Raw genomic sequence first — 12799 nt, 5'->3', positions numbered from 1 at the left:
TACATTTAATAGATAAGATGGGTTGATGCAGTGAATCTTGTAGATGGTGCACACTGAGTGTTGGTGGTGGAGGGACAACAAGAGGCTCAACACCATCCAGGACAAAGCAGCCCCCGCTTGATTGGCACCACACCCACAGCATCCACTCCTCCACCACCGGCGCTCAGTAATAGCAGTGTGTACCACCTACAAGATGCACTGCAGAAATTCACCAGAGATCCTCAGACAGCACCTTCCAAAACCCATGACCACTTCCATCTAGGAGGACAAAGGCAGCAGATACATGGGAACACCCACCTCCTGCAAGTTCCCCTCCAGGCCACTCACCATCCTGACTTGGAAATCTATCGCCGTTCCTTCACTGTCACTGGGTCAAAATCCTGAATTCCCTCCCTAAGGGCATTGTGGGTCTACCCTACAGCACATGGACTGTAGTGGTTCAAGAAGACAGCTCACCCCCACCTTCTGCAGGGGCAACTTGGGACGGGCAATAAATTCTGGCCAGCCAGTGACACCCACATGCCACCAGTGAAAAAAAAGAGGTAAAGTATGTTTTTCCCTTTAGTTGGTTCCCTCACCACCTGCTGTAGACCCAGTCTAAAAGCGGCTATGTCCTTTAGGACCTGACCAGCTCAACCAGTAGTGCTGCTACTGAGCCACTCTTAGTAGCGGAATTTGAAATGCCCCACCGAGAGTACATTGTAATCCCCGGAGGTCATTGAAAGCCTCCACCCTCAATGCTTCATCCAAGTGTTGTTCAACATGCAGGATTTTGGATCCATCAGCCAAGGGAGGACAGTATGTGGTAATTAGCAGGAGGTTTCCTTACCCATGTTTATCCTGAAGTTATGAGACTTCTTGGGGACCAGAATCAATGTTGAGGACTCCCAAAGCAACTCCCTCTTGACTGTATATAAGTGAACCACCACCTCTGCTGGATCTGTCCTGCCATTGGGGGTGTCTGTAGTTGGAGAGGCTGGAATGAAATGAAAGAGCTCCCAATCTCTCTTCAGGAGATTCTGTAAATGAGAAGACGAACCTCTGAGGGTTAATAACTTTCAGAAAAGAAACTGAATATTTTGCAGGGCTACAGGGTAGAAGTAAGGACTGTGAATAATTCAAATGCTACTTCTGAGAGCCAGGATGAGAATGATAGGCTGAATGGCCTCTTCCTGCGCTGTAGTATCTGTGAAGGCTCAGTAGGATTTTTGCCACTTTATGAATTTGAGACAAGGCTATTTGGCTCCACCTAGTGGGACCTTATTAAACTGCGAGTTGTTGCAAATAGTTAAAGCTGCTTCAATGGTTGTATTTTCCCCATGACCAGTTCAGATTAAAGGCCACAAGAGGGTTACCACCTTCTCCAGCATTGTGCTCTTTCATCAACCAAATTCAAAGAACTCTAACAAATTTGTCAAATGTGAATTCCCTTTCACAGATGAATACCATCTCAATGGTACAGCTCCCTCTTTCCCACTTTTTAAAATTCATTTGTGGGGTCACTACCCGGGCTGACATTTATTGCCCATCCCTGGTTGCCCCTTGAGAAGGTGGGGGTGAGCTGCCTTCTTGAACTGCTGCAGTCCATGTGCTGTAGGTAGATCCACAATGCCATGAGGGAGTGAATTCCAAGATTTTGACCAGCAACAGTGAAGAAACAATGTATATTTCTAAGTCAGGATGGTGAGTGGCTTGGAGGGGAATTTGCAGGGGGTGGTGTTCCCATGTATCTGCTGCCCTTGGCCTTCTAGATGTAAGTGATCATGGGTTTGGAAGATACTGTCTAAGGACCTTTGGTGAATTTCGGCAGTGCATCTTGTAGATAGGACACACTACTGCTACCGAGCGTCAGTGGTAAAGCGAGTGGGTGCTTGTGGATGTGGGCTATCAAGTGGGCTGCTTTGTCCTGGATGGTGTCGAACTCCTTGAGTGTTGTTGGAGCTGCACCCATTCAGCAAGTGGGGAGTATTTCATCACACTCCTGATGGTGCACAGGCTTTGGGGTGTCCGAAGGTGAATTACTCACCACAGTAATCCTAGCCTCTGACCTGCCCTTGTAGCTGCTTTGTTTATGTAGCGAGTCCAGTTAGGTTTCTGGTCAAGGATAACCCCCAGAATGTTGATAATGGGGGATTTAGTGATGGTAACACCATTAAATATTAAGGGGTAGTAGTTAGAACATAGAACAATACAGTGAAGAACAGGCCCTTCGGCCCTCTATATTGCACTGACCTGTGAACTATTCTCAACTCGTCCCCCTACACTATCCCAAAATCATCCACATGCTTATCTAAGGATTGTTTAAATCTCCCTAATGTGGCTGAGTCAACTACATTGGTAGGCAGGGCATTCCATGCCCTTACCACTCTCTGCATAAAGAGCCTGCCTCTGAGATCTGTCTTAAATCTATCACCCCGCAATTTGTAGTTATGCCCCCTCGTCATCATCATAGGAAAAAGACTTTCACTGTCTACCCTATCCAATCCTCTGATCATCTTGTATGTCTCTATCAAATCCCCTCTTAGCTCTTCTTTCCAATGAGAAAAGGTTCAAGTCTTTCAGCCTTTCCTCATAAGACCTTCCCTCCAGACCAGGCAACATCCTGATAAATCTCCTCTGCACCTTTCCCAATGCTTCCACATCCTTCCTGTAATATGGGGACCAGAACTGTACACAATATTCCAAGTGTGATTGCACCAGCATTTCATTGTCTCTTATTGGTGATATCATTGCCTGGCATTTATGTGGTGTGAATGTTGCTTGACACTTCTCAGCCTAAGACTGGATATTGTCTAGATCTTGTTACATTTGAAACATGTGAGCCCAAATATGGTCATGGACTGCTTCAGTATCTGAGGAGTTGTGCAATCATCAGCTAACATTCCCACTTCTGACCTTATGGTGGAGGGAAGGTCATTGATGAAGCAGCTGAAGATGGTTGGGCTGAGGACACTCAGTGTCGCTGAGCAGGTTATTGCTGAGCAGGTGCTGCTTGATAGCACTGTTGGTGACACCTTCCATCACCTTACTGATAGAGCAGTAATTGGCTGGTTTGGTTTTGTCAATTTTTTATGTACCGGACATGCCTGGGAAATTTTCCACAGGGGTAAATTACCAATGACAATAAGGCTACATATGGAAATATGTTGCTCAAACATATTGGTGTGGGAAAAGGGGGTCTCTGATACATGGACACTGATAGCACGTTTGGATTCCACCAGGGCTTCTCAGCTCCTGACCTCATTACAGCTTTGGATCAAACATGGACAAAAGAGCTGAATTCCAGGGGGGTGAGGTGAGGTGAGATTGACAGCTTTTGACATCAAAATCATATTTGACCAAGAGTGGCATCAAGGAGGCCTAGCTAAACTGGCAGCATCCAGGATAAAGTAGCCCACTTGATTGGCACCACATTCACAGCATTCACTCCCTGCACCACCAATGCTCAATCGCAGCAGTGTGTCCTATCTATAAGATGCACTGCACAAATTCACCAAAGATCCTTAGACAGCACTTTCCAAACCCATGACCACTTCCATTTGAAGGACAAATGCAGCAGATACATGGGAATACCACCCCCTGCAAGTTTCCCTCTGAGCCACTCATCATCCTGACTTGGAAATATAACACTGTTCCTTCACTGTCACTGGGTCAAAATCCTGGAATTCTCTCCCCAAGGGCATTGTGGGTCTACCCTACAGCACATGGACTGCAGAGGCTCAAGAAGACAAAAGAGAAATTACATAGTTTACATTTTACATTCACAGAATTGTTGTGGTGCTGAGGCAGCTATTTGGCCCATCATGCCTGCAAATGAGCATCATGACTCATTGCCAAGCTCCTCCTCTTTCCCGTTTCAGTTTAAATAACCACTCAATGCCATCTTGAATGCCTCAATTAAACTGGCCTCCACTACATTTCCAGGCAGTTTATTCCAGAAGCCCAAACACTCAATTTCCCTCACTTCACCTTTGCTTCTTTTGCACTACCACTTTAAATCTCTGCCCCTCTCATTCTTGTTTATTTATCGAGTGGGAAGAGTTTGACCCTACTTACTCTATCCAGCCCTGCTCATGATTTCCTCTCAATCTTCTCTCCAAGGAGGACAGTCCCAACCTCTTGTGAACTACTTCTCCTCTCTCTAATTATTCGCACCTTTCCTGTAATGTGTGTCTACAATTGTACACAATACTCCAAGTCAAAAAGTATGGCGCTGGAAAAGCACAGCAAGTCAGGCAGCATCAGGAATCCTGACAAAGGGTATATGGCCGAAACATCGACTTTTCCAGCGCCACCCTTTTCACCTCTGACTCTGCAGTCCTCACTTTCTCCACAGTACTCCAAATGTCTTGTACAAATTCAGCATCACGTCCCTGCTCGTGTCCTTATTAATAAATGACAATGTATGTTTGTGGAGACAATGGCTTTGTCATACTCCTGATATATTATAAATCCAACGACCCGGATAATGTTGTAGGAGCCTGGGTTTGAATCCTGCTATAGCAGATGGTGGAATTTGAATTTAATTTTAAAAATATGGAATTAAGAGTCTAATGATTCCCCATGGTAGGCTCATTCAGAAGGTCAGGAGGAATGGGATACAGGGGAACTTAACTGTCTGGATACAAAATTGGCTGGCCAACAGAAGACAGCGAATGGTAGTAGAAGGAAAATATTCTGCCCGGAAGTCTGTGGTGACTGGTGTTCCACAGGGCTCTGTCCTTGGGCCTCTACTGTTTGTAATTTTTATTAATGACTTGGATGAGGGGATTGAAGGATGGATCAGCATGTTTGCAGACGACACAAAGGTTGGAGGTTTCGTTGACAGTATAGAGGGCTGTTGCCCCTCCCCTTCACTGTTTTGATCACACAGCACTGCCCTTTGATGTGAAGGGCAGTGTTGTCACTGGCCACCCGGGTGTTTTCCTGTCTTCCTGGTGGTGGAATTTGAATAAAGATTGGTGCACTTTGTGTCTTTCACTGTGTCTCACACCTGCACACACACACCATGGGTGCTGGGGAAAAAAAAATAATAAGCACTACCGCACTTAGATGGTAGTGTGGGGGTTAATTAAAAAAAGAAATAAAAAAAGAGAAAAAAATAGAGGGCTGTTGTAGGCTGCAGCGGGACATTGACAGGACGCAGATATGGGCTGAGAGGTGGCAGATGGAGTTCAACCTGGATAAATGCAAGGTGATGCATTTTGGAAGGTCGAATTTGAAAGCTGAGTACAGGATTAAGGATAGGATTCTTGGCAGTGTGGAGGAACAGAGGGATCTTGGTGTGTCAAGGTACATAGATCCCTTAAAATGGCCACCCAGGTGAACAGGGTTGTTAAGAAAGCATATGGTGAAAGCAGTTGTGAAAGCAAGGCTTTCGTTAACAGGGTGATTGAGTTTAAGAGTCGTGAGATCTTGTTGCAGTTCTATAAAACTTTGGTTAGACCGCACTTGGAATACTGCATCCAGTTCTGGTCGCCCTATTATAGGAAAGTTGTGGATGCTTTGGAGCGGGTTCAGAGGAGGTTTACCAGGATGCTGCCTGGAATGGAGGGCTTATCTTATGAAGAGAAGCTGACTGAGCTCGGACTTTTTTCATTGGAGAAAAAGAGGAGGAGAGGGGACCTAATTGAGGTATATAAGATAATGAGAGGCATAGATAGAGTCGATAGCCAGAGATTATTTCCCAGGGCAGAAATGACTAACATGAGGGGTCATAGTTTTAAGCTGGTTGGTGGAAAGTATAGAGGGGATGTCAGAGGTGGGTTCTTTACACAGAGAGTTGTGAGAGCATGGATGCGTTGCCAGCAGCAGTTGTGGAGGCAGGGTCATTGGGGGCATTTAAGACACTACTGGACATGCATATGGTCACAGAAATTTGAGGGTGTATACATGAGGATCAGTGGTTGGCACAACATCGTGGGCTGAAGGGCCTGTTCTGTGCTGTACTGTTCTATGATGACCATGAAACCATTGTCAATTGTTAGGAAAAGCCGATCTGGTTCACTAATGTCCCTACGTGATGTTACCTACATGTAACTCCAAAGTCACAACAATCTGGTTGACTCTTAATGGCCCCCTGGGTAATTAGCAACAGGTGTAAATGCTGGTCCAGCCAATGACACCCAAATCCTATGAATGAGTCATAAAGAAAACCCTGTCCTGTCATTTTCAATGATCTGTGGGCGGCACGGTGGCACAGTGGTTAGCACTGCTGCCTCACAGCGCCTGAGACCGGGTTCAGTTCCCACCTCAGGCGACTGTGTGGAGTTTGCACGTTCTCCCCGTGTCTGCGTGGGTTTCCTCCAGGTGCTCTGGTTTCCTCCCACAGTCCAAAGATGTGCAGGTCAGGTGAATTGGCCATGCTAAATTATCCATAGTGTTAGGTAAGGGGCAAATGTAAGGGTATGGGTCGGTTGCGCTTCGGCGGGGCGGTGTGGACTTGTTGGGCCGAAGGGCCTGTTTCCACACTGTAATCTAATCTAATCACAATCACCTGGTCCCTCTGTTCCTGCACCCCCTCTTTTATATTGCCTTTCAATGTTCTTCCTAACAAAATGCAGCACCTCCCACTTCTCTGTGTTGAGCCACACCTGCCACTTATTGGCCTACTCCACTTTTGAGATGGCCACCTGTACACCAAGATTCTGATCGTGAACATAAATCAGGAAAAAAGTCCTAATACTGATCCCAGGGGAACTCCACCACAAGGCTGTACAGGACATTGGTTAGGCCACTGTTGGAATATTGTGTATAATTCTGGTCTCCTTCCTGTCGGAAGGATGTTGTGAAACTTGAAGGGGTGTTGCCAGGGTTGGAGGGTTTGGGCTGTGGGGAGAGGGTGAATGGGCTGGGGCTGTTTTCCCTGGAGCATCAGAGGCTGAGGGGTGACTTTATAGAGGTTTATAAAATCATGAGGTGCATGGATAGGGTAAATAGACAAGGTTTTTTTTCCCTGGGGTGGGGGAGTCCAGAACTAGAGGACATAGGTTTAGGGTGAGAGGCGAAAGATATAAAAGAGACCTAAGAGCCAACCTTTTCACACAGAGGGTGGTACGTGTGTGGAATGGACTGCCAGAGGAAGTGGTGGAGGCTGGTACAATTGCAACATTTGGGAGGCACCTGGATGGGTATATGAATGGAAAGGTTTGGAGGGATATGGGCCAAGTGCTGGCAGGTGAGGCTAGATTGGGTTGGTATATCTGGTCAGCATGGACGGGTTGGATCAAAGGGTCTGTTTCTGTGCTGTACATCTCTATGACTCTATGAATCTAAAAACCTTCCTTCAGCCTGAAAGATATCCATTGACAATGGCTCTCTGTTCCTATTACTTGGCCAATTTTATGTCCATGTTGCTGAGCCCTGTTATGGCACATAACTTTTCTCACAAGTCTGTTATGTGGTGGGTTGGAGAGGGATGGGGGTTGCACTGGATTAGACGCCTTCTGGAAATCCACATATACTCTACCAACCCTTACCCTCATTGAGCCCTTCTGTTACCTCTTCAAAAAGCTCCAGCAAGTTAATTAAACACAATTTCCCCGTTAGAAATCCATGATGATTCTTCCTAACCAACCCACTTTCTTCCATGTGAATTTTAATACTATCCCAAATAATTGTGTCGAGATGTTTTCTCACCAATGAAGTTAAACTGACTGCTCTGTAATTGCTGGGATTATCCGTACAATGTTTCTTGAACAATGCTGTAACGTTTGCAATTCTCCAGTCTTCTGGTATCTCCCTGATTCCAGGGGAGACTGAATGATCATGGTCAATGGCCCTGTAATTTTCACCCTCACTTCCTTCAAAATCCTTGGATGATTAGCCTGGAATACTGTGTGCAGTTTTGGTCTCCTTTCTGAGGCAGGGTTTTATGCTGTGGAGGGAGTGCAGCTAAAATTTATCAGACTGATTCCTGGGAGTCAGGACTGACATACGGGGAGAGACTGCAGTGGTTAGGATTATACATGCAAGACTTCAGAAAAATGAGGGGACTCTCATAGAAACCAGTAAAATTCTAACAGTACTAGAGAGGGTAGATGCAGGAAATGTGTTCCCGATGACCAGGGAGTCCAGAGCCAGGAATTAGAGCCTAAGAATACGGGATAGGCCATTTAGAACTGAGGTGAGAAGAAATGTCTTCACCCAGAGAGTGGGGAGCCTGTGGAATTCAGTAAACAGTTGGGGTTAAAGCACTGTTTGATTTGAAGAAGGAGTTGGATGTAGCACTTGGTGCTAAAGGGATCGAAGGATATGGGGGAAAAGTGGGAACAGGCATTTGAGTTGGATGTTCAGCTATGATCATAATGAATGGGAAAACAGGCTCAAAGGGCTGAATGGCCTATTCTTGCTCCTACTCTCAATGTTTTTATGCATTTCATCCAATCCTGATACACCTTCAACTTGAAATACTAACAGCTTATTCAACACCACATCCTTATCAATTTTCAATGGTTCCAGCGACAATGTTTCTTCCTGTTATGTCACTGTGCCCAGGGCAGTATCTCATACTGTGGTAAAGACTGATGCAAAGTTTCCATTTCGCATCTCACCACTGACCCTGCCTTCATGTGTACATCCTGATCAACAGAATACTTCATTTTACCACCCTCTTACTACCTCCATGCCTGTGAAAAGCTTTGGAACTGCTCTTTATATTAGCTGCCAGTATTGTCTCATAATTCTTCATTGTTTCACTAACACACTTTCCTACTCCCTCTTCTGAACCTTCAGTATTACCCATGCATCTCAACTGTATTTTTAAACTCGCACCTGTTGTAAGTACATCATATACCTTGACTCCTGGTCTGAGCCATAAAAGTGAAAACTCAGCAAAAGGATTGTGAAAAGTTGTAAATAAAGCTTACCAATATTTTTCTTCACTGGTCATATATTTGTCAAACCTTTATTGTTCTTGGGAGCTTTGCGTTAATATTAGTCTTGCCTTTATTTACCATTTTCTCTTGTTTCTGCTCATCTCCAAAGTCCCTGTTCACCACATTCCCTGCATGTACCTCTCACCATCACTTGGCTCATAACATGACTCTACACATTAATAACACTGGTCTTTCTCACCATTAACAGGTGTGAATTAGCCAGAAGGTAGATTGCATCTTCATCAAGACTTTCTAAAGTAGTTCCTATTCCTACAGATTCTATGTCCAGGAGGTGAAATTTAGTCAATGTTTTGGTTGCATGTGGTCCACGAGAGAGGAAGCTGGAAGGTGCTCTCTCAGACACAGGGGCAGTGTCTGTTCTAGTCTATACTTTGTATAATCTGGTTATTGCTTGAGCTCCACTGTTATGCAGGAGCAGCTGCCTTGGCCACTGTGGTAAGGAGGAGATGATCGATGAAGAGGCCTCTTTCCCTCTGTATGATGACGGATGACATTCTCCAGGTGTCTGATTCAACTGACCCTCTGAACATTTCGAACACAAAGCTTTCCTGGGGGCCTGCCTTGGTTTACAACTCTTTGAACTCGACTGCTGGTCAATGTCCTGCAAAAAAGAACAAAGATAGTGTTGCTGAAGGCTGACAATGTGCAATTGCCCAACTCAGATGATCATCCTTTAAATATTCACTGAAAACCCAGCAGTAAGACATGGCAAGCTACAGCCCCATTGGTTAGAGCAGTGACTGAGGTGGCCCCACTGTGTAGATCACTGACAAATGGACAACATTCCTGTTCCAAACCGATTGCAATTCTCCTCAGCAGCTGCTCTAGCAACTTACTGAGTGTCTCAAATCACAGCACAATGAAGGCCATTCAGCCCACTGTGTCCATGCTGATTTTAGAAACAGCAACAGAATTAATGCTATCCTTACCCCAATTTCTGGCATATCTAAATTTTCTTCATATTTATTCAAACTTTTTTTTAAAGTTACTATTGAATTTGCTTCCACATCACAGTAACTCACTGTCCGTCATCTTGCCCCTGTTTATTTGGCCAATTTCCTTAAATCTGGGCCGTCTCATCAACCACTCTCCTGACACTGGACACTGCACTTTCGGAATTACGTCCAGCTCTTGGTGATACTAACTGGACAATTCACCAGAATGCTACCAAAGATGAGGGACTTCCTGAGCTACAGGGAAATACCAGAGAAGCTGGAATTGTTCTTGGCACAGGGAAGATTTAGTGGAGGTTTTCAATATCATCAAGGGTTTTGATAGAATAAATAAAGAGAAACTGTTGCCAGGTACAAGTATAATCGGCTGACCTTCTCAATTCTCTGCTTGGCTCAATTTTTCTTTAATCTTTCATAGGGTCTGGGTGTCACTGGCAAGGTCAACATTTCTCACCCAATCTTTATTGGCCTTGAATTGAATGTCTCACTTGGCCATTTCATGTGGTTAGTTAAGGGTCAACCATATTGCTGTGGCTCAAGAGTCACATTAGGACAGACTGGGTAAGGATGACTTTTGATGATAATTCCATAGCCATCATTACTGAGACAGGATTTCAATTCCAGATTCATTCATTATATTTTGAATTCCAGCTGCTGTCATGGTGGGATTTCAATTCACGTCCACAGATCATTAGCCGTTGGATTATTGTGATGTTGACACTTTGCTATTGCACAAACAGTAAATACACTATCAATACAATAAGTTGGAATTCCTTCAAAGTGTGAGGAATGTTTAATAGGTTGAGAGATTTTTCCAGTAGCTAGGTGACACAGACACACCCGTTCACCTCTAAACAGGGAAGGTGAGAGTAACAGCAAGGCTGCTTTCAACCGAGTATGGCATCAATGCGCCTGGAAGCAAAACCGGAATCAATGGGTATCAGGGGACAAACTCTCCGCTGGTTACAGTCATACCTGACACACAGGAAGATGGTTGTGGTTGTTGGAGGTCAGTCATCTTAGCTCCAGGACCTCTCTGCAGGAGTTCCTCAGGGTAGTGTCCTAGGCCCAACCATCTTCAGCTGCTTCATCCATGACCTTCCCTCCATCATAAGGTCAGGAGTAGGGACGTTCACTGATGATTCAGATACTGAAGCAGTCCATGCTTAAAGCAACGAGATCTGGACAATAGCCAGGCTGGGCTGACCAGTGGCAAGTAACATTCATACCAAACAAATGTCAGGTAATAACCATTTCCAAAAAGAGAGATTCTAACCACCGCACTTTGATATTCAATAGTGTTACCATCATTTAATTCCCCACTATCTACATCCTGGGAGCCTACCATTGACCATAGAGTCATTTAGTACAGAAACAGACTCCTTGGTCACAGAGTCATAGAGATGTACAGCACAGAAACAGATACTTTGGTCCAATTGTTAGATACATTTAGTCCCATTTGTCAGCATTTGGCCCATATCCCTCTAAACCCTTCCTGTTCTTATACCCATCGAGATGCCTTTTAAAATGTTGTATTTGTACCAGCCTCTACCAGTTTCTCTGCCAGCTCATTCCATACATGCTGAAAATGTGTTGCTGGAACAGCGCAGCAGGTCAGGCAGCATCCAGGGAACAAGAGAATCGACGTTTCGGGCATAAGCCCTTCTTCAGGAATGAGGAAAGTGGACACACTTTCCTCATTCCTGAAGAAGGGCTTATGCCCGAAATGTCGATTCTCCTGTTCCCTGGATGCTGCCTGACCTGCTGCGCTGTTCCAGCAACACATTTTCAGCTCTGATCTCCAGCATCTGCAGACCTCACTTTCTCCTCATTCCATACATGCACCACTCTCTGCGTAAAAAGGTTTTCCCCTCAGGTCTCTTTTATATCTTTCCCCTCTCACCCTAATCCTAGGCCCTCAATTTCTGGACCTCCGCACCTCAGGGAAAAGATCTTATCTATTCAACCTATCCATGCCTCTCAGGATTTTATAAACCTCTATAGGTCACCCCTCAGCCTCCGACGCTCCAGAGAAAACAGCCCCAGCTTATTCCACCTCTCCCTACAGCTCAAATCTTCCAACTCCAGCAACATTCTCGTAAATCTTTTCTGAAGTCCCTTTCAAGTTTCACAACATCCTTCTGATAGGAAGACCAGAATTGCACGCAATATTCCAAAAGTGGCCAAACCAATGTCCTGTACAGTTGCAACATGACCTCCCAACTCCTATACTCAATGGTCTGACCAATAAAGGAAAGCATATGCGAGCATGTTCCCAAACTAAACTCATCCCACTTGCCTGCATTTGGCCCATACCCCTCCAAACCTTTCCTATTCATGTACTTATCCAAATGTCTTTTAAATGTTGTAACTGTACTTGCATCGATCACTTTCTCTGGCAGTTTATTCCACACATGAACCACCCTCTGTGTAAAAGAGCTGCCCCGCACGTCCTTTTTACTCACCAGAGAAAATGTCCCCCTAGTTTTGAATTCCCCCACCCTATGGAAAATACCATTGTTCATTCTCCTTATCTATGTCAGTCATGATTTTATAAACCTCAATAAGGCAACCCCTCCTCCTCATGTCTCACAAACTTGATTGAGTTTTTTGAAGAAGTAACAAAGAAGATTGATGAGGGCAGAGCAGTAGATGTGATCTATATGGACTTCAGTAAGGCGTTCGAAAAGGTTCCCCATGGGAGACTGATTAGCAAGGTTAGATCTCATGGAATACAGGGAGGACTAGCCATTTGGATACAGAATTGGATCAAAGGTAGAAGACAGAGGGTGGTGGTGGAGGGTTGTTTTTCTGACTGGAGGCCTGTGACTAGTGGAGTGCCACAAGGATCGGTGCTGGGCCCTCTACATTTTGTCATTTACATAAATGATTTGGATGCGAGCATAAGAGGTACAGTTAGTAAGTTTGCAGATGACACCAAAATTGGAG

At 45.0% G+C, this 12799-nt stretch overlaps 1 protein-coding gene across 1 annotated transcript in view; it reads right to left on the bottom strand.

The window, feature by feature from the left end:
* Nucleotides 1-8491: 8491 nt before the first annotated feature.
* The window catches only part of LOC122559890, an 18789-nt gene continuing 14481 nt past the window's right edge, over nucleotides 8492-12799 (bottom strand). Inside the window, exon 4 of the mRNA XM_043709998.1 lies at nucleotides 8492-9498. Within this exon, the coding sequence (XP_043565933.1) occupies nucleotides 9262-9498 (237 nt within the window). The 3' untranslated portion in view covers nucleotides 8492-9261. The remainder of the gene's footprint in view (nucleotides 9499-12799) is intronic.

This window comes from Chiloscyllium plagiosum, chromosome 20 (genome assembly GCF_004010195.1).
Source record: "Chiloscyllium plagiosum isolate BGI_BamShark_2017 chromosome 20, ASM401019v2, whole genome shotgun sequence".
Lineage (NCBI taxonomy): Eukaryota > Metazoa > Chordata > Chondrichthyes > Orectolobiformes > Hemiscylliidae > Chiloscyllium > Chiloscyllium plagiosum.
The sequence above is the reverse complement of the archived record's forward strand: the minus strand, read 5'-3'. Positions and strand labels throughout refer to the sequence as shown.